At 35.1% G+C, this 22,164-nt stretch overlaps 3 protein-coding genes across 3 annotated transcripts; 2 read left to right on the forward strand and 1 right to left on the reverse strand.

Annotated features, from left to right (window-relative positions):
* Positions 1-800: 800 nt before the first annotated feature.
* LOC149474983 (uncharacterized) lies at positions 801-9,240 on the reverse strand. The gene is made up of 7 exons (XM_089713846.1): positions 9,001-9,240; positions 6,843-7,316; positions 6,452-6,638; positions 5,837-5,940; positions 4,960-5,319; positions 2,143-2,339; positions 801-1,759 (listed from the first exon to the last, which is right to left on the reverse strand). Exons 2-7 carry the CDS (start codon positions 7,306-7,308, stop codon positions 890-892), a joined length of 2,184 nt encoding a protein of 727 aa, XP_089569972.1. The 5' UTR covers positions 7,309-7,316; positions 9,001-9,240; the 3' UTR covers positions 801-889.
* LOC149474984 (uncharacterized) lies at positions 8,818-12,274 on the forward strand. Its single transcript, XM_089713750.1, has 3 exons — positions 8,818-8,854; positions 9,456-11,052; positions 11,345-12,274. Exons 1-3 carry the CDS (start codon positions 8,818-8,820, stop codon positions 12,264-12,266), a joined length of 2,556 nt encoding a protein of 851 aa, XP_089569876.1. The 3' UTR covers positions 12,267-12,274.
* Positions 12,275-15,451: 3,177 nt separating this feature from the next.
* On the forward strand, positions 15,452-21,194 carry LOC149474985 (uncharacterized). Its single transcript, XM_089713794.1, has 6 exons — positions 15,452-15,558; positions 15,940-16,135; positions 16,603-16,725; positions 18,147-18,272; positions 19,173-19,259; positions 19,963-21,194. The coding sequence occupies exons 1-6, from the start codon at positions 15,494-15,496 to the stop codon at positions 20,359-20,361; spliced, it is 996 nt and encodes a 331-aa protein (XP_089569920.1). The 5' UTR covers positions 15,452-15,493; the 3' UTR covers positions 20,362-21,194.
* The last annotated feature ends 970 nt before the right edge of the window (positions 21,195-22,164 follow it).

Genomic DNA, 22,164 nt, shown 5'->3' on the forward strand with positions numbered 1-22,164 from the left:
TTGAGATATCAGCTCTCAAAGTCGTAAAAAGTATGTCCCCCCCCCTCTATTTTTATAACTACGGGGTATAAAATTCTAAAAAAAATAGAGGTGATGCATGCTAATTAACTCTTTCAACGATTTTTGGTTTGATCAAAGTATCTCTTATAGTTTTTGAGATAGGTTGATTTAACTGTAATTTATTATATTTGCTGCTACGGAACCCTTTGTGCGCGAGCCCGACTCGCACTTGGCCGGTTTTATTATGATTTTATATGCTCTCAGTTTCAATTCTTTAAAAATCTATTTCTACCTTCTTTTTGTTTTTCAGATATTGTGTGTGAAATATTTGTCTCACAGACTTTGTTCTATGCTCTTATGAAAGAAAATTAAATGCACTACAACTTTATTATACGAACTTCTCATAGAACGAGCGGTTTTTGCCAATATTTTGCTTCAAACGGGAGCAAAACTAAAAATTTCAATATTTCCGTAAAAATGAACCATCTTCGAATGGCCACAGTTTAGTCGTTATAAGGTTTAGAGAGCTGCGGTTAGGCTTAAATTGTTGCAAATTTAATAACCTTAATTTATGTACTGAATCATACTTGTCGGAAACGCATAGTTTATGACTTTTAGAGCAAAAAGTGAAAAAAGTCCAAAATTTTCGCAGTTTATCACGTGGTGCGCAGCGAGCACAACTTTTTCGAAGTTGCAAATTGGGATTTACATCACCCTAACTGATCCAAACAACATACCAAAAATTCAAATCTACATCGTGCTTTGCGAATTTAATGTTAATTTCCACTGGCCTATATCATGACATAGAGCTGATTTGACGGTGCTACGTGCCACGGAAACCTAGAAAACAATAAAACTAACAACTTCATGAAATTGTTCAATTTTTTATTCAAATAAAATCCTTTTTCTTTATTTTATCAGCGAAATTATTAGTGTAACCGAATGCTTTATACACTTTTGCTTTTAAAATAGCTTCTTCGTTACTATAACTCGAATAAGTGTCTGCTTTCCGAACTATATGTCTTCGTTTATCCTTATATACTTCTAATCCATTCTCTTTCCCATGTACTAAAGCATCTAAAACATTAGCTTTCAAATATTTCTCATCACTACTGTAATCAGAATTATCATGTATTTTTCTCAAATCTGATTGTTTCTTATTGACTTTGTTAGTGGTGTTTATGAATTCACGATACACCATCATAGGTTTTTGAACGGTTGTTTCGTATTCGATATTTTTGTCAATACCTTGATACTTTTTATTTAAACTTTTACGATATTCATTTCTTATATTTTCATTGAAACTGTCTCTGAAATCTTTAATTTCAGTATGTCTAGATGATTTAATTTCTTCAATCGTATCTTTATGAGAATTTATATTGCTATTAATAGATACACCATCATCATATTTATAATTAAAATTGTCTCTGAAACCATCTTTTATTTTACCATATCTAGATGATTTTATTTCAATAGTATCTTCATTCGTATTTATCCTGCTAGTTTCACTTATTTCCTCACTTATAGATGAACAAGTTTCATCACCTTTATTAACATAAGATCGTCTCATCCATGGATATAATTTGGTTGTAGTTGTACTGGGTGTTGTTGTTTTCATTTTGTACAAGTTTTTAAACACATGTTTTCTCCAATAATATTTACTTCGATGCATTGTTGGTTTTATTGTGGTGGTTGTGGTTGTAGTTGTGGTTGTTTTGCCGCGTTTCGTGCCGATTATTCTTTCGCTTTCTCGAATTTTCTGGAAAAAAGTTAAATGAATTAGTGGTATGTAACTAGTATGAAAGTTTAACTACTAAATTCATTCAGAAAGGTAAAATTATTATAATTTAAATTATGATAAATAATACGATGTGTCTGCTGGGATCAACCTTCTCACATCACAGTTATGTTTAATAGTACATGCTAATCGTAGATAAGTGGGGACGATCCACTGTATATTTATTATCAATGCATAAATATTGTCGAGTTTTATTTAGAGTTGCTTGATTGTCAGATTTTAAGCCTCCGCAAATGCTGAAAGGCGGTGATACTGCTTATTACCAGAGGAACTACCAGCTCCTTTGCTAACAAACATAAATAAACACATATAAGAAATGACTGTCTCCTTTTCCATAACATTACCTTCCATTTCTTCTTATACCGCCTTTGCTTCTTCTTCAGCATCCTATTTATCGATACATTTCTGAAGTAACTCAAGTCGGTCACAACAAACTCAGTTGTTGCCGCAAAACGAAAGTTCCTGTAATTCCTAAATCTTCTGGTGGCTTGTCCACGTCTGAATAGGTTTCGGAGACGCTTTTGAGGTTTCCTTTGTAGTCCTGTAAAATTTAATTATTATTTAAAGATATAAGACATTGTTACTTGCCCATTTAAACGTCTCAAAACATGTATGTATTGAGAAATCTATCCCTATAGCGATATTTAAGATCCTACTAATATTATAAATGCGAAAGTTTGTGAGGCTGTGTGTGTGTGTGTTTGTTACTCTTTCACGCAAATATTACTGTACCGATTACAATGAAATTTAGCACACATATAGAGGGTAACTTGAATTAACACATAGGATAGGTTTTATCCCGGAAATCCCACTGGAACGGGCAGGGCCGAGCCGCCCCTGTGTGCGAAGTGTGCGGCGCACACAGGCGCCAAGACAATAGGGGCGCCGCGCCGCCACTGCCACCTAAATTATTTTTGTTACCTATATGATTGTTTTTTGTAGTGGAGTATCGACAAGTAAGTAGGTACAATAGGCGCAATATAGGCCTTGTAAACAACAAAACGTCTATAACGCTTATTGAACAAGTCTCTCAATATTTAATGTTTATTATTATTCACGTTTATGGTTTCATTTTACGTTTAGGGTTTTAGTTTACATTCCTTACGAGCTCAACGTTACGCTCAACGGCGGCAGTTCTTTGAACAAGAGAAAAAGTACTAGTTATTTTAAACCGTAGAGGCGCCGAGTTTGTATGAGTATGAAATTAGTCCACTCATTTCGTCCGAAAAAAAGGCAAATAAAAGAAAGTGAATTTGCACATCTATTTTTTTGATATGTTGTAGGGGATACCTAGAAAAGCTTAACTTGAGTTTTTCGACCAAGATTTCCTATGAGCTTTCGTCGCCATCTTGAAAAAAGGGGTTAAATTGGTTTTTCGGCAATAACTCGGCTATCCGATGAAATTCGGAAATCACTTATAAGACACTTTTTGTTCCTTTTTTAATGCTCTACAATTAAGTCCTGACCATTTTTACTGTATCGTGCATAGTTATCGAGATATCGATCGATAAAGTAAAAAATTATTGTAAGACCTGGCATCCGTTTTGACGAGTGTGTTTGCATTTTTTCAATTACAAAATTTTCTTGAAACCATTTTTCATTCATTTTACCGTGTGTTGTACTTTTTTTCGCTCAAATGTACAGTTCAACTTTTTTTTTACTGCACAAACAAATTATTTGTTTAAAAATATACTTTAGTGTGATCTTTAATTTGTTCTAAAGTCTGGTCTATGTACTTATTTTTTATCCCATCAATTTCCTAAACAATTTCCCATTCGATTCGCCATGCGAACACAACTGAGCGAGCAGCTCGCTCGACGGTGAGCGTGAATTCACCGACTCTGCGGCGCGCTGGAGATCGTAATTTTTGTCCAACTAAAAAACTCCAAAAAGAAAATTGTAGGTCTGAATATTCTCTACAAGTTCGAATTCTACGATTTTTTAAATACATGTATATGTATTAGATACATATTATACATAATGTAGGTATATGTATTATGTCCTAAACAAAAAAAAGCAAAAAACAAAAAATGTGTCCTGAATTTTTGAAGTGAAACTTCTTTATCGGGGTTGGAAAAAAATTGAGTGTAACATTTTTTCGTTACGCGTGACTTTTTCCGTTACGCGCCATCTTTTTCTTATCCCTACCACGCGTGATTCGACGTATTTCTGTAAAGTTGCATATAGTAAATTATTTTTTGAAAAATAAGGTCATAAAGAAGTTTCACTTCGTACGTGTGTACACTAGTACACGCACACATTTTTTTTACTTTATCGATCAATATCTCGATAACGATGCATGATACGGAAAAAATGGTCTAGATTTAATTGTAGAGCATAAAAAAAGGAACAAAAAGTGTCTCATAAGTGATTTCCGAATTTCATCGGATAGCCGAGTTATTGCCGAAAAACAAATTTTACACCTTTTTTTTAAGATGGCGGCGAAAGCTCATAGGAAATCTTGGTCGGAAAACTCAAGTTAAGCTTTTCTGGGTATCCCTACAATATATCAAAAAATTAGATGCGCAAATTCACTTTTTTTTTAAATGTATATAATGAGTGGACTAAATATGAATGAGTGAGTTTCTGAACGCAACCCGATGCGATGCGTGCGACGCAAGCGGGGCCCGGGGGTGGGGTCATGGGTATTCCCCGATTTTAACGAACGAGATAGCTAAGGCAAAACAAAACAAATGAACAATCATTTGATTGAAAGTGTGTGTGTGTAAGGTGCGCATTGAATTTTTATAAAAAAAGAGGCGCTTCATAGGTTTCGCACACAGGCGCTGCCGGGGGTCGGCGCGGCCCTGGGAACGGGAACTATGCGGGTCTTGCGGGTTCTCCTTTGATAACGCAGGCGAAGCCGCGGGCGGAAATCTAGTAAGATATAAAAGAGTACAATTTATTAAGCTATCATTGATTAAATAATCTTCTTCAATCCAAAATCAACATTATATAAAATACAATTGTCGTCGAAGATTACTTTTGCTTACAAATAAAAAATTTAATCGATTTTATTAACAAGTCGCTCGCCCTGATTTCACTCAAAGATGATCCACTACAACTTTATAGTATCAAATTTCCTTTACCTCTGTCAATATTAGCATAGATTCATTTAATAAATGCCAAATCTACAATTCAATAAACCAAAATTAACTCACGTCTAAAATAACTCCTCATTGGTATGAACGTAATGCCGCTCCTGCGCTGCATAGGTCCCGGGTTAATATTCACGTTTTTAGATATTACATTTTCTATTTCAAGCATTAACAATTGCTCCTTATGAGTTCCCTTTATCCTTGAATACGGTATAAAAAGTACAGCTTCAATCAATTCTTGCACAATTTCATGTTCGTTTTTTGTTGTGTTCGGGAAATCATCTATATTGGCGATACAAGTTATGACGTTTAAGGCATCTTCGTCTGTATATATGTTGTCTATAAGGTCCATAATTGCGTTCACTTCTGGGTTTAGTGTTGATTTTCGTGTTGTTAGAGCGAAGTTTAGGAGGGATGCTTGCGCTATGAGAAATTTTATCATTGTTAGATTGTTAGTAATATTCTCTTTTATTATTGTCCAAATCGGGTAAGTACAAATGCGTAGGTACAAATGCGTAAGTAGTTATTTTCCTAATAGCTTTGAAATTAGACCTTTTTTCGATATCAAAATAATACAATACAATTAATATCAGTTTATATTCAAAGTTCAAACGTATCTTTACAATAATTTACAGACACAACATTTGACAAATTAGAAAATACTGCAATACCTAATATCACCTAATATTTATAGTGCATCTGAATCTACCTATCTTTTAATATTATGAAGAGATTGTTTGTTTGAACACGCTAATCTCAGAAACTACTGGTCCGATTTGAAAAATTCTTTCAGTGTTAGATAGCCCATTTATCGAGGAAGGCTATAGGCTATAATATATCACCACGAGACCCACAGGAACGGAGCAGTGCGGGTAAAACCGGTACAGCAAGTGCAAAATTATATTATTTGACACATAAAAAATTTTTAAAAAATACTTACATTGTACTAGATCGGCGGGAGACAAAGCCATCATTTGGGCCAAAGCTTCTACTGTGTAGATTCCAACAGGACCAAACATCCCGAAACGATTTGCTCTGTTCAATCTGAAATATTAATAAAACTTACCATTAAATGTACGAATCCTACTATCTATACTTCTATACTAATCTATACTAATATTATAAAGAGGAAAGGTTTGTAATTATATATGTATGTATGTATGGTTTTCACGCATAAACTACTGGACCGATTTCAAAAATTCTTTCACCATTAGAAAGCTGCATCTTCACTGAGCAACATAGGCTACGTTTTATCCCGAAAATCCCACGGGAACGGGAACTATGCGGGTTTTTCTTTGAAAACGCGGGCGAGGCCGCATGCGGAAAGCTAGTTATAAATATGAAAGTTTGTATGTTTGTTTGTCTTCACGCAAAAACTGGTAAACCGATTTTCATGAAATTTAGCATACAGAGGGTAACTTGGATTAACACATTGGATAGTTTTCATCCTGGAAATCCGACGGGAACGGGAACTATGCGGGTTTTTTCTGAAAACGCGGGCAATGTCGCGGGCGGAATGCTAGTTTTAAATAATAACAAACAGAAACTCTCCTACCGCATAATTTCCGTGTTGAAAGCTGTCAACAGCAGATGCAGATCACCCTCATCCTTGGAAGCTACCACTCGTGTTAAAGATATCATCGTGGTGGTGAAGAAGCCAAACTTCAAGGTCTCTGTGAGGTCTTTCACTTCCCAGACGATTGGATGGATTGTAGATGATGGTGGAATAATTTGGGAAGCGTCTGAAATTGAATTATCTTAGCGTGATGATATATACCCTATAGGCTTGCTCGATAAATGGGCTAGCTAACAAGAATTTTTCAAATCGGACCGGTAGTTCCCGAGATTAGCGCGTTCAAATAAACAAACTCTTCAGCTTTATAATATTTTACGAAATACAACTTACTTTATCTATTAATTTATTGCTTCGTCTATTTAAAACTTACTTTCAACAGTTACATCCGGAGTAATCAACAACTCAGCTTGATGTGTTGTTGTCAAATAATTGTACAATAGTTCATCTAAATCGGTATCATTAAGAGGCGTTATACTACTAGTTGTAACTGTAGTAGTTTCTATCACTTTAGTAGTATCTGTTGCACTTTCAGTAGCATTTGTTGTTGAATTATCTGTATCACTAAATATAGTATTATCTATAGTTGTATCATTCGCGATAGTATCTTTTACATTGGAATCTAAAGTCACATTAGTAGTTTCTGTAGTAACACTTGAAGTGATAGTCGCTAGAGGTGTAGTAGACGTTACTACTATAGTTGACGTAGTCGTAGTTGAACTTAGTACTGTAGTACTAGCTGTATTTATAATGTCATAAACGGATAGTGTAGATGTCTCCCAATCGTCGTAGCTGTAGTCGAATACATTGCTTTTTCGTAATGAGCCTGGTGTATTCATGGAATGAACTGAAACGGAGGAATGAAAATATAAGACACATAAGTTTAAATTAAATATTATTAGATACTACGCTGGTCAGAGATTTAAGACACTCATTTGACAGCGGGCATTTAATTACGGCATTTCTTATATTATTGTCAGGGCCGAATAAAACAAGCTATCCTACAATCTATATATTTTTTGGCTTAGTTTTTTGGTATATTTCACTGAAAAACTGATGGAAAACTCATATGTAGATGTTTTTCAATGATCAAAATGTAATTTATAATATTAAAAAACAATTTGGCACTTTAGGTGGAAAACTATGCGAATCCTAACACTCTTTTTATGCTATTTTAAATAAGTGTAGAGTTTTTTTCATCATGGTCATGGATAAGTTGAAATATTATGCTAGGCGTCCATTAGAGGCGGATCGGGCCGGGCCGCATCGCAACGGGCCGTCTCTAATCGACGCGCTGTTTGCTCCTCCGTCCACCTGTACGGGGCGCGGCGGATCGCCTAGGCGGATTTTATCTAACAGACGCTCGCCGCTCACATCCGCCTGCCTGCGTCCACTAGACGGGTCGGGGCGGGCCGGGCCGCAGCGCACCGCCGGCAGAAATCCGCCTGCGAAGCGATATCCGCCAATGCGTTGCGGCCCGCCCCGGCCCGATCCGTCGCTAATGGACGATGTTTCATACAAAACATAGGCCGGCGTATTTTTGCGTTGCGATGCGGCCCGGCCCGATCCGCCTAGTGGACGCCAGCCATTACGTAACATGAAAATTATACAAAAATAATACCGTATGTAAAATCAATACAACCAAACACAAAAATATAGTATAACCACGTGAATTCAAAAGACATTTGATTCAAACATTAAATTTAAATATTTTTATGACTTGATAATATTTATTGTTGCATTTATTATTTGATTCAACTACTATGGACAAAGTTTTTTTGTACATACGTTTGTTGTTTTAACGATTTTTCAAAAAATTTCACTGTAGATTTTTACCTTATTTTCATAAAACCTTAACAGTCATCCATCCATACAATTTACAAACATTCACCCTCAACTTTCATCCATACAATTTTTAAACATCTTTGACCTTCATTATATAAGTAACTAGCTGCGTTCCGCGTGGCTCCGTTCCTGTGGGTCTTAGCTTAATGATATAATATATCCTCGATGAATGGGATATCTAACACCGAAAGATTTTTTCAAATCGGACCAGTAGTTCCTGAGGTTAGCGCGTTCAGAACAAGAAACAAACTCTTCAGCTTTATAGTTAATATTAGTATAGACAAGATGGCATACTAAGGATAAAATTTCAGTTCTTGGACTATACTTGATCGTCCTGCATATAGGAGTAGTAAGAATTATTTAATGTTATGATTCTTATGATTTTTAATCCTTACAACCTTAAATTTTCTTTCTAGAGAAACAACTGTAACTGTAAGAAACACAGAAGTAAGGAGACCAGAGTATTAAGTGTTAGTTTCACATTATGTAAACCAGTATAAAACATGATTTTATTGTTGTTATTGGCTTTACTGCAATTCGGTATATTTTTTTATTTTAATAATTTATCTGACCAGTCGTTGCTAGTTGCGTAGTACGAATCGAAGCAAATAAATAATTTTATGTGGTTTTACTTTCTATAATTAAAATAGAAAGGAAAACATGTTTCTCAGCACTTTTATACGTACATAACTATAACTCCAGAGCCTTTGTTACCGCCGCAGAGTGGCCAGCTTATCGGTCTTCTATCGGATACACTTTGGAGAGTGCGCTGCGGAAATGCACGATCTCGTCCTGCCGATTCTAGGCATCACCATATGGTGGTAAGCGGTTCGATTCCACATTCTTTATTCGAACCGCGAGGGACTGGAACATGCTTCCTGAATCTGTGTTCCCTGATAAGTACAATATGGGGGTCTTCAAGCGTAGAGTGAACGGGTACCTTCTAGGGAAACGCGTTCCATCTTAAACCACATCTCAGCTTAACATCAGGCGAGATTGTGGTCAAGCCGCAAGCGCTTCCCTATTCCCCATAAAAAAAAAAACATTGTACAAGTTTTTAAATTACGTTATAATTGTAAAATGTGAAAATTTCCTTTAGGTGAGATAATAATTAACTAAACTTTTTTTTATTTTTTTGCAGATCCTTTGGAATGTTCTAAACCAAGAAGTGTTAACCTAGCACTCGAAACTGTACTAGAATTCGATAAAGATGCCGACCTAGCATTACTAGATACAGTACAAGGCTTCCTAACTAAAGTAAAATCAACTATAGAAGAAACTAGATTGAATGCAGATACTAGAAGAACGAATTCTGTCTCATTTACTGATATTTTAGAGCAACTGATATTCATATTACAATCCTACAATGACATAGACTTCACTACTCTATTAGAAAGTATATTTGAAGAAATAAACAACATTGATTTGAGTAATTGTGATAATGGTGATGAAGAAACAAACTTTCTAAGCTTTTTACACGACCGATTGGCTGACTTCAAGAAAACCCCAGTAAATGATGTTAGAAGAAATTTAGATGATGTTTTACGAAATATGAGAGATGATGAATACAAAAAGGAAAGCGCTTTATTCAGTTTTCTTGATACTTTCTTAAAGAAGAGGTCGCAAGATAAATTTCAAAATATTTTAAATCATTTACAATTGTTTAGAAGGCATCATAATGGAGCTAATGTAAACTTACGATCAATCGTAAGAAAAAGCATTAATTTGGTGATAACAGATTACTATTGTCAGTTAGATAGAGGACAAAGACGGGAAATAAAACAATTAGTGAAACCCTTCTTGAGTAGCAAATCAAAAATTAAATCAAAGAGGTTAAAAAAGAAACCGAAATTAAGAATTGAGATAAGAGATAGAACGAAGAAAACACCACGTTTTAATAATAAATATGAATATTCTAAATTAAAACACATAAGAGATAAAAGTGAACATACTACAGAGGAAGATGATTCAAAAACAATACAGATATATAAACCTTTTAGAGGTGTCCAAAAAACAAAAGACGATAACAGTGAATTCATACAATCTTTTTTTAATAAACATGATAGAGAAAGTATTAATTCTCAGAAGATAAAGAACGTTAAAACAGAATATGACAATGAAAGTGAAATACCAATTGAAGGAAGAAAAGAATTGCTCAAAACAAGAAAAAGGAAAACGAAAACTACCAAACAGTCTAAAAGGGAGTATTACGATAAACCAAACGAATATCAAAGCAAACAATCCAACGAATATAAGAAGAAGCGTAAACGGTTTAAAATTAAAAATGGAAGAACATCAAAATCCAAACAGGAAAATCGAATACTGAAGAGTACACAAAATTTACAACTAGTATCAAGACATGCAAATTCAGAAAAAAATATAAATAAGGAATTTTTACAAAAGCTTCTGTCAAAGAATGATGATACTGAGTATGGAAGCAAATCAAATGATGAACTACCAGTGTGGAAGAAATATACAAAGAAACGTGCAACAAATAAATTAAAAACATTCATAACTCTATATCCTGAACGAATTGATATTTATAGAGCTAATACTATTACAGAGAGAGGAGAAAAAGAATTAGATGCTGAAAGAAAAAGATTCACGATTGAACCTGATAAAGACAGTAAAGATACTTATAAAATTATTACCACGCATGCTGAAATAGACATTGATATAGACAAGTCTTTAATACAACCGGATTCGTTTTTTAAAAGTATTTATCCAGAAAACAAGAGGTAAGCAATGAATAAATTAAATAATTAAGGGCTGATTTTTCAATCCTTGGTTAAAACTTTTCGTCGAATAATGTATAAAACTACCATTATAAAACCGTATTCTAATTGCCCGTATTTGACAGCTTACGTGACATTTTAATCGTGTAATACTTTATTGGACGGATAAGTTTTATCCAAGCATTGAAAAATCGGCCCTGTCGAACACTCTATTCGTAATGATGATAATGAAACGATTAGAACTTTTTAACTATTTTATTGTCATGTCTTAACTGTATTTTTTATTATCTTTCAGGTACAAGGAATCATCTCAAAGAAAACAGCGTAGAAAGAAAACGAAACAACGCACTAAATCGAAGATGGATAATGTTTTTAGAGGCAATGAAAATAACGCTCATACATTTATAGAATCTTCAAGCACAACTGGTGCAAATTATGACAGTGACTCCGTGGAGTATTTTGGCAGCCTATACAATCATAACAATAAAAACAAAGAAATTAAAGGTTACAGAAAAAGTAATGACAAAGACGAGCTTAAAATTACAACTACACTTGCTCCAGACAATATTACAACGGTTTCTACAGATAAAGCAGAAAATGTAACTAATCCAACAAAATATGAAACTAAATATGATTCTCAAAGTGAAGAAGTAACAGAAACGTTTGGAACGTTAGCATTTTGGGATGGCATGAACGAACCATCCACCATAAAACTAGACGCTGTAACTGAAAATTTAGAGATTCTCAATGCAACTAATATAACAACAAAATATTTTAAAATACCTGAAGAGGAGAAACTGCAATTGAATGTATCTACAACTGAAATAGTTTTTCGAAGCCAAGATTTAAACGATACGAGAGATAGCAGGAAAAGTTCATTTGTAAACGACACTTTTAACTTTAATGTAACAGAAGCAAAGAGTTCTAATTTAAGCAATATAAATGTTACTAGTGAACTGAATAACATTATAAGTACAACTACTGTTAAAGAAAATAATGCTATCAATAAGATAAATGAAACAATAGCAACAAAGGCTACAAAACCATTTTTGAGACGGTATTTGGATAATATAGCAATAAACGAAGTAGACGATGACAAGAAGACGAGAATAAAAAGTAAAATTCAAGAGGATTTAAAAAAGCTGTTCATGATCCCAACTTCGAAAACTACACTAAAGGATCCCATCGATGAACTGGAGGAAGCGTTTAATTTGTAACGATTTTAGAAAATAAAAAATTTTAATAAAAAAAGTCTTTTTCATTTCAATCCTTACTTTAGATTTTCTGTAGTCAAAAGCTACGTAGCAATCTTACTGCATCTACAGACGCTCCGATTTGGTTGGTGCCAACCATCCGACCACGACCAAATCGGAAAGTGTAGAGAGCGGTCGGTCCGACATAATTATTATTAATATTGGTTTGACGTGGTCGGATGCGCCGGCGATACCGACCAAACCAACTTCCTATCCGATCCAACCAAATTGGAACGTTTGGAAGCTTTACATTGCTACAGATTGTCCGACGGTTGGCCTTCCAACTGTCAGTTGACCATAGAGTAATATGTCAGTTGACCATAGTACGAAGAGAATGGGCTAAATTCTACTATAGAAATAGAGAAAATTACAGTCATATGCGGCTCTTATAACTTATTTTTTAAGGTTTTTAATGTAGCCGCACTGTCAATTTTTTTAATACTTCTAACATAATAAAATACGCTTGATTTCTGGCATCTCTATTTGCGTAATCTTTGTTACTTAAGTCCCACAAACAGGGAAAGTCTTTATATAGTTCCAGTAATTTTATTAATATGTCACGTTCGGTGACCGTAACTCCCTCGGCGTTCATGTTGACGTCCTACACCGGCGGCGTTGCAAATGTGAATGAGCCAATTACCTATATTACTCTATGGAATGAGCCGATTTGGTCGGAACAAAGCTTCCACACGTTCCAATTTGGTTGGATCGGATAGGAAGTTGGTTTGGTCGGTATTGCTGGCGCATCCGACCACGTCAAACCAATATTAATAATAATTATGTCGGACCGACCGCTCTCTACACTTTCCGATTTGGTCGTGGTCGGATGGTTGGCACCAACCAAATCGGAGCGTCTGTAGATGCATTTTGTTCCGACCAAATCGGCTCATTCCATAGAGTAATATAAGTAATTGGCTCATTCGCATTCGCAACGCCGCCGGTGTAGGACGTCAACATGAACGCCGAGGGAGTTACGGTCACCGAACGTGACATATTAATAAATTCACTGGAACTATATAAAGACTTTCCCTGTTTGTGGGACTTAAGTAACAAAGATTACGCAAATAGAGATGCCAGAAATCAAGCGTATTTTATTATGTTAGAAGTATTAAAAAAATTGACAGTGCGGCTACATTAAAAACCTTAAAAAATAAGTTATAAGAGCCGCATATGACTGTCATTTTTCTCTATTTCTATAGTAGAATTTAGCCCATTCTCTTCGTACTATGGTCAACTGACATATTACTCTATGGTCAACTGACAGTTGGAAGGCCAACCGTCGGACAATCTGTAGCAATGTTGGAATGGTTGCCATGTCGGTTCCAATATGGTTGGCACCAACCAAATCGGAGCGTCTGTAGATGCTATTAGATTACAAAATAAAATAGCAATGGACGAATCTATCATGATCAATTTGAAATTCAGACAAAGTAAATAAAAAAAAATTGAACTGAAAAATAGGTTTAGATTGTTAGGTTTTATCATAATCAATGTGCTTGTGTCAGTAATTTTCTTCATAAATATCCATACTTTTAATATTATAAATGCGAAAGTAACTCTGTCTGTCTGTCTGTTACTCAATCACGCCTTAACTACTCAACCAATTTGCATGAAATTTGGTATAGAGATATTTTGATACCCGAGAAAGGACATAGGATAGGTTTTATCCCTGTGACACTCGTGACACTCACACGTGACACACGTGACACACGTGAAACTCACACGTGACACACGAGAGGACAAGTTCATTCACCCTTACGTTTTTTATTACTTTCACACCTAAGTTGGTATTGCCACAGAAAAATAGAAGTTTTCCCAAGGCTATGTATTCTCTGCAAAGGTTAGTTTTTGTACATGAGTTGGTGAGCTCTTGGTCTATATTACTTGCTGTGTGCTTTTGGTGAGCTCATATTATTTGCTCTATGGCAGTATGGCTCAGTGCTCTGTGGTGAGCTCGCAATCGAAGTACTGACTACAGCTGACTTTGCTTTTTAACAGCTCCACGCCTATGAAGGATTGTATTGTTAAATGTTAAATGTTTAATTGTTAAATGTTTTTAGTGAAATAAATGATTTATTTATTAATTTATTTATTGTCTATGTTAAAATGTCATACAAATTATTATTGTACTTCATGGACAGGCCTCGCCCACTTAGTGATGTCTTCACAGAATTATTCAATGATGAGTCGATAGATTATAATAATCAATAGAAATACTCTGTAAAATATATCCGTTACAGAAAAACTCCTCTAATAAGTTATATAATTTAAACATAAAGACAACCAAATTGTAAGATAGAAACCAAGAAATAATAAAATATTATTAGTTTAATTTAGTTTTAACATAAAATGCATACATATGTGGTCTTATTATCACATATCTTATTAGTACGTTTACGTTGTAATTATTATTTACGTACCTAATTCGATTTATGATAATATTTTGAATTTATAATTGAAATGGTATCACAATCGATAATCTTTTGGATGCTTTTGGACATCACTTCTGGTATCACCCGTCGAGCTGTCAAAAAGCAATTCTTCTATTGACAGCTGTCTGCTGTGTATTACAGTGCCACAAACTTATCTGACCCGGTGGCAAAAACTGGAACTACGTGCCGCCATTTTGAAATGTCACATTTTCACAGACTTTTCATACGAAATATTTTGTTTAAATAAAAAGAAAGCGACATCAGTGACACCGTCAGTCGTCACCGGGTCAGATAAGTTTGTGGCACTATACAGTATACTTGCTCTTTGCTTCGAAAAGAACGCTGTTTGTTTGCTAAAGGCTGGTTCACACTTTGATTAGTGCGAGTGCAGGTGATGAGTAGTACTACGTGTGGACAGCGACTGTTTAGTGCGAGTGTTTAGTAGGCTGTGTAGTAAAGTGAATAGAAGCGTGTTCTATTTTTTTGCGAGTGGACTGCGAGTAGCCACGTCCCGCGCGCCCTCCCTTCCCCCTCACTCGCAGCGTGCCTGCACTCGCACTAATCACCTGCACTCGCAGTCAATTGGACACTACTCGCACTACACACCTGCACTCGCACTAATCACCTGCACTCGCAGTCAATTGGACACTACTCGCACTACACACCTGCACTCGCACTAATCACCTGCACTCACACTAATCAAAGTGTGAACCAGCCTTAAGTTGTTGTGACTTGTGATTGATTGAATACATTTAAAGAATGTATTGTGTTGTGAAAAATTGTAAAAGTTTTTGGAAACCAAATTCAGATATAAAATTTCACAGGCAAGTGTATATTTATGTTATTTACAATATTCCTCAATACCATGCATGCATTTACCTGTTTAGAATTATTTTAATGGCAAAAATCGTCACATTTAATGCAAACTTATCATAATTTAAGCAAGCAGTCATGTTAAATATGTTCTTTTCGTAATAAATACTAATTTAACAAGTAAGGAGCCATGACTTTTTATGAATATTATATTGTAATAACAATATTATGATGAACATTTAGAACACCATTTCAAAGATTTTTATACTAGTAATGAAACAACACACGACATCGGTATTGCGCTCACATGTGGTTTTAAGTATTGTTCTTCTTACATAGAAATTTATACTTTTTTTAAGTTACCTAATATTTTATTGTTTTACTTATTTCAGCTTTCCAAAAAATGAAGTTAAAAAAAATAAATGGCTGTCCATACTGCCTATCAAGGGTAAAATGTATCAACATGCCAGGATATGCAGTTTACATTTTAAGCCTGAAGATTACGAGCCAGGAAATAAATTTCTTTTGAAAAATGTTGTACCTTTTTACTTACCACATCCTTGTAACTGCTCTTCACCTGTGGATGAGGTAATCTATACTAATATTATAAAGCTGAATAATTTGTATGTTTGCACGCTCTAATCTCAGGAACGACTGGTCAGATTTGAAAAAATCCTTCAGTGTTAGATTGCCCATTTATCGAGGAGGGCTATATGCTATATATCATCATGTTAAGACCAACAGGAGCAGATTAATGCGGGTGAAACCTCGGGGAACAGCTAGTTATGTAATTAACCACCATGAGACCATTATATTTCATTGAACTAGCTTACTGCCCGCGGTTTCGCCCGCTTTGTCTAAAACCTAATAAATTATATATACTAAAACCTTCCTCTTGAATCACTCTATCTATTAAAAAAAACCGCATCTAAATCCATTGCGTAGTTTAAAAGATTTAAGCATACAAAGGGACATAGGGACAGAGAAAGCGACTTTGTTTTATACTATGTAGTGATAACAAAGGTATAAATGTAGAATCTTATAATGTGTTTCAGGCATGTAGTGATTGCATGAAACTTTCAACGAGTACAAATATAGAAGATGATAGCGATCCGATGTCTGTTGACATTGATACAACTCAAGAAGAAACAGATCTGGAAGAATGTAATAAAAATGTTGTAAGTTATTAATTTAAGCATTCAATTTCTTCTTTCTATTGAAATTATAGTCCTTTAACCAATCTTGGGGACATTTGGGTTAGAGTCAGGTAAATTTGTCTTGTAGGGATAAAATTACCTAATTTATTACTTACCAACTTTCCGCCCGCGGCTTCGCTTGCTTTTTCAAAGAAAATCCCGTATAGTTCCTGTGGGATTTCTATACCAGTTGAATAAAGACTCGCCTCATATCAATTAAGGGTTTTTTTTTATAAAAAAATGGTAGATACTGAATATATAATATACTGAATATACTGAATAATTAATATATAATATACTAATATAATAATATATATAATAATAATAATATAAAATATAATATATAATAATCTACGACATTGGGGCCTTCAAGAAAAGAGCTTACTTGTCCGTAAAAGGCCGGCAAAGCACCTGCAACACTTCTAGTGTTGCGAGTGTTTATGGGCGGTGGTGACCACTTACCATCAGGTGGCCCACCTGCCCCTTTGCTTGCTCTGACATAAAAAAAAAAAAAATATACTAATATATAATATACTAGCGGTCCGCCCCGGCTTCGCCCGTGGTACATATTTCGCAATAAAAGGTAGCCTATGTTCTTTCTCAGGGTCTAAAGATTATCCGTGCCAAATTTCATCAAAATCGGTCCAGTAGTTTATGCGTGAAAACCATACATACATACATACAAACCTTTCCTCTTTATAATATTATATAATATATAATATACTGAATTGCGCACTCTTTGGTCTATGTGTCGTCGACTGTCAATATGACGGATGAAACACGCCTCAACTGCAAGCGTCATATCCAAGAAGCTTATATCTAATACACTGGAGATTTCAGTATGAACATTAACTTGTAACAAGAAAATATGACCTTGAATGACGCCTGTATGTTTTTTATCTCTTTCACACCTCGGTAGTCAGTTAGGTGTGAAAGGGATAAAAAACATACAGGCGTCATTCAAGGTCATATTTTCTTGTTACAAGTTAATGTTCATACTGAAATCTCCAGTGTATTAGATACTAGATTTCGGCCCGCGGCTTCGCCCGCGTTTGCAAAGGAAAACCCGTATAGTTCCCGTTCCCGTGGGATTTCCGGGATAAAAACTATCCCATGTGTTAATCCAAGTTACCCTCTATATGTGTGCTAAATTTCATTGTAATCGGTTCAGTAGTTTCTACGTGAAAAAGTAACAAACATCCATACATCCTTACAAACTTTCGCCTTTATAATATATATATTAGAAATATTAGAATATTAGATAAGCTTCTTGGTCATACCCTGTTGATGGCTGCCGTCGACGTTTTGACGGCTGAAGTAGCCTCTGCCGTTCGTCTGTAAGAACGCTTATATTTCACTAAATATTTAACAAAGTACCTATATAATATTAAAATGTGTTTCAGGCATGTAGTGATTGCATGGAACTTTCTACAAGTATAAATGAACAAGATATTAGCGATCCGTCGTCCGATGACTCATGTCAGTTGTATTCATATACAACTCAAAAGGAAGAAAGTGAAAAAAATGTTGTAAGTTATTCAAACTCAAACTCAAACATTTATTTATCCAATTAGACTTCTTCTAGAAGCACTTTTGAAACTTCATAACATATTTTTAACATTTACCACCGATTCGGAAAGCAGTATCTACGGAGAAGAACCGGCAAGAAACTCCATAGCTGCTCTTTGTTTTTCTATTCATAGTTTTTCTATTATTTTAAACATTTCCTTAAGCCAACCTTGGGGACATTTGCGACAGAGTCGAGTCAATTTGTCTTGTAGGGATAAAATTACCTAATTAATTATTACTTTGCTGGCTCGTCGACCGAAAGTGGTAACTAGCCTCCAATCTTTAAATTATAAGATACTAACGGTCCACCCCGGCTTCGCCCGTGGTACATGTTTACGTTTTCTCTCCATAAGAACCATCCTCATACTTCAAGAAATATTATAAAAAAAGAATTATCGAAATCGGTCGAGCCGTTCACGCGTGATGCCGTGACCAAGGGAAATATGGATTCATTTTTATATACAGGGTGTAATCGTTAAGTGTGCACAGGCGATTATTCCGTAACTATTGCAGATATCAAAAAACTTTAAACTGATATCGAAAGCCCTTGTATGGGCGTGTTTGATGTTATTTTATTGGATATTTACCGTTTTATTTTGAAAAACTTATTCATTAGGTAAAGGGCTTTCGATATCAGTTTTAAATTTTTTGATATCTGCAATAGTTACGGAATAATCGCCTGTGCACACTTAACGATTACACCCTGTATAGAGATTTTGCCATGCCACTAAAGGTCTTTTAATCCACTTAAACTGTTAATTATTTAAAGCATACACTTTTTTTTATTATACTTCACAACTTATGATAACTAATGGTTGTTTTAGCGACTCAAAATGATAATTATTATTTTTTTTATGCAGATCTTAAGGGCATTGTTGGAACCGAAGATTGACTCACAACAAAAAACTTCTCAAGCACAACCCAGACCATCAAGAGATATTAACAAAGTAAGTAAAAGATATTATAAAAATAATTTGTGATATTATTTAAGTGATAACAAGGTACAAAATAGAACGGCATTCATTTATAAAATAATTCGATTCCTGAATTATTATCAGACATATTTGTTTACTGCAAAAGATTAATTATTTTGGAAATTATTCAAGTTTATTAAACATTAGTTTTTACAAAATTATTCAAAATATATTTTAGTATTTTTTATTTTATTTTAATTTTTAAGGTTTTCATGACAGTCTAAATACTTTAAATAGATAAAAGTTATGAAAGCGCGATCTTAGTTCACTTGTTATTACTCCATCGTGACGTGAAAAACGAACAAACTGACTTTATTAGTATACTAGCTTTCAAAGGAAAACCCGCATAGTTCCCGTTCCCGTGGGATTTCCGGGATAAAACCTATCCTATGTCCCGGCGTAAAAAGTAGCCTATGTCCTTTCTCAGGTATCAAAATATCTCTATATCAAATTTCATGCAAATTGGTTCAGTAGTTAAGGCGTGATTGAGTAACAGACGGACAGACAGAGCTACTTTCGCATTTATAATATGTATATGAAATGGGCTACCAGTAGTTGCTGAGATTAGCGCGTTCAAACAAACATACAAACAAACGCTACAACATTATAATATTAGTATAGATATATTGATAAGTAAAAATAAGTGTCATTATATATGTGCCTTTCTTTTCCATAGGTGAATATTGACACTCAAGATGAACCACCAGCAAAAAGAGCACGTTTCCAAGATTTCAGTGTACAAGTGAAAATTAAGACTCCTCGTGAGATATCTTTAGAGAAGGCCAAAAGAGCATTGAAGCAAAAGATCAATCGGCAACAGGAAAAAATAAAAAAGTTGGAATCTCTAGTTTCAACTGTAAAAAAATATACGTTAAATACGGAAATTGATAATATATTACAAGGAAACTTTGCTAATATTTGCAAATTGTTTGATCACGAGCCCAAAACTAAAGTGCCGAAGTACAGCGATGAAGTGAAAGGATTCGCTTTGACCATTCATTCTTATTCCCCGCAAGCATACGAGTATCTCAGAAATGTTATATCCTTACCGCATACTTCGACACTTTTTCGGTAACCTATGACTATGGAAATGGCTTTTGACCGCCTCTTTGGTACAGTGGTTGACGCGTGAGCACCGAGGGGTTCTGGATTCGATTCCCGGTGGAGACGAAGAAAAAAATGTCTCAGTCTGGCAGGGCACAGAAGGTTGATCACCTACTTGTCCCTAAAGAAAATCGATCAGTGAAACAGACTCGTATTCCGTATTCCTGACTAGCTGTGCCCGGCGGTTTCACCTACATTGCTCCGCTCCTGTTGGTCTTAGGGTGATGATATATAGCCTATAACCTTTCTCGATAACTGGGCTATCTAACACCTAAAAGAATTTTTTTTGGTCACCAAATCGGACCAGTAGTTCCTGAGATTAGCGCGTTCAAACAAACAAATAAACAAACTCTTTATAATATTAGTATAGATTTGATTTTTAAAAATCTGGATATTGTTAGTCTGCATATAAATTAACTGTATATGAAAAAAACGTTTTCAGGATTATGATATTCGGAATATTAAAATTCGAGAACTTTGTAAACAAGGCTGAAATTTTTGCAAAGCTGCTATAACCAATTTTTCTTTGATGTTTTTGACGTGACAACGTCTTATAATTCGATAGAGCCGGATGCACGCACGAAAAAACATGACTCATGCGGCGTTACCTCGCTCTGAGGCGTTCCATGTAAGGCTTGAAGTGCAAGCGAGAGCGCGGAACGAGCGACAAAGAAGCACAATCGGACGTTGTCACGTTCAACTATCGTCAGTAAACCGACTTTACAGACAACCAATTTTTTGCTTGAATCCGTCGAAACAGCGCAAAAAGAAGATCTGAGTAGCTTACAATTTGGTAAACAGCATCAGCCAAATAGGATAAATTTTTGCATATCCATTTGTTGAATTCCGTCTATTAAAAAAAAGCCTTTTTTAGATTTATCTAGCTTACCGCCCGCGGCTTCGCCCGCTTGGTCTACCCAATCACTACAAAGTAACAAAAGTAGTATAAAACAGAGTCGCTTTCCCTATGTCTGTATGCCTAAATCCTTAAAACTACTAAACGGATTTTGATGCCGTTTTTTTGATAGATAGTGATTCAAGAGTAAGGTTTTAGTATATAATTTATTAGGTTTTAGACAAAGCGGGCGAAGCCGCGGGCGGTAACAAAAACAAAATTTTTTTTAAATCATATATTTGGGTTTGGTATCGATCCAGTAACACCTCCCCTGCTATTTATTTTTTCAATATTTTCAATGTACAGCATTGACCCTTCTACAGATTTATTATTTATGTAAATGTAAATACTGTAAAATTTGTTCTTGTTGATTAATTTAAAGATAAGCGAGTTAATGTATTACACTACATTAGTATAATAAAAAATGTTTACATTAAATATTGAATGTTTTATTTCGCATCTGATCACCTACACTATATACTATAAGTTGTACAGCTCCTCAAAGACATACGAATGTATTAATGTAAAATCGTTACCACATCAACAAGTCTAAATAACAAGACACTAGAAGTCGTAAGCACGCGTGAACTTGTCGCCACTCAGGTGACTTCCAAGCCACCAGTACCTACGTTCGTCACTATTCAGTTGCTCTCGAGAAGTGCGTGTGTAAACGTAGTGTGTTTCATCATTTCCCATTGCGAAAATTCATCCTGTTATACACTCGGCGTCACAAAAATCGCACTAATAAAGGAAACGTCTTGTCATCGCCAGCTCCTCAACAAGAACAGGTAGAGGAGAAGAGGAGTGAGTTGGTACCAGTTGGCTCAGATTCTGAAGGAAGCTCTGTCACGACTAGCGCGAGTTCTCCTTCCGCCCCTA

This window comes from Colias philodice, chromosome 31 (assembly GCF_061535455.1).
Source record: "Colias philodice isolate Cphi_HAF_F1 chromosome 31, ilColPhil1 Martin Lab GWU primary, whole genome shotgun sequence".
Taxonomy (NCBI): domain Eukaryota; kingdom Metazoa; phylum Arthropoda; class Insecta; order Lepidoptera; family Pieridae; genus Colias; species Colias philodice.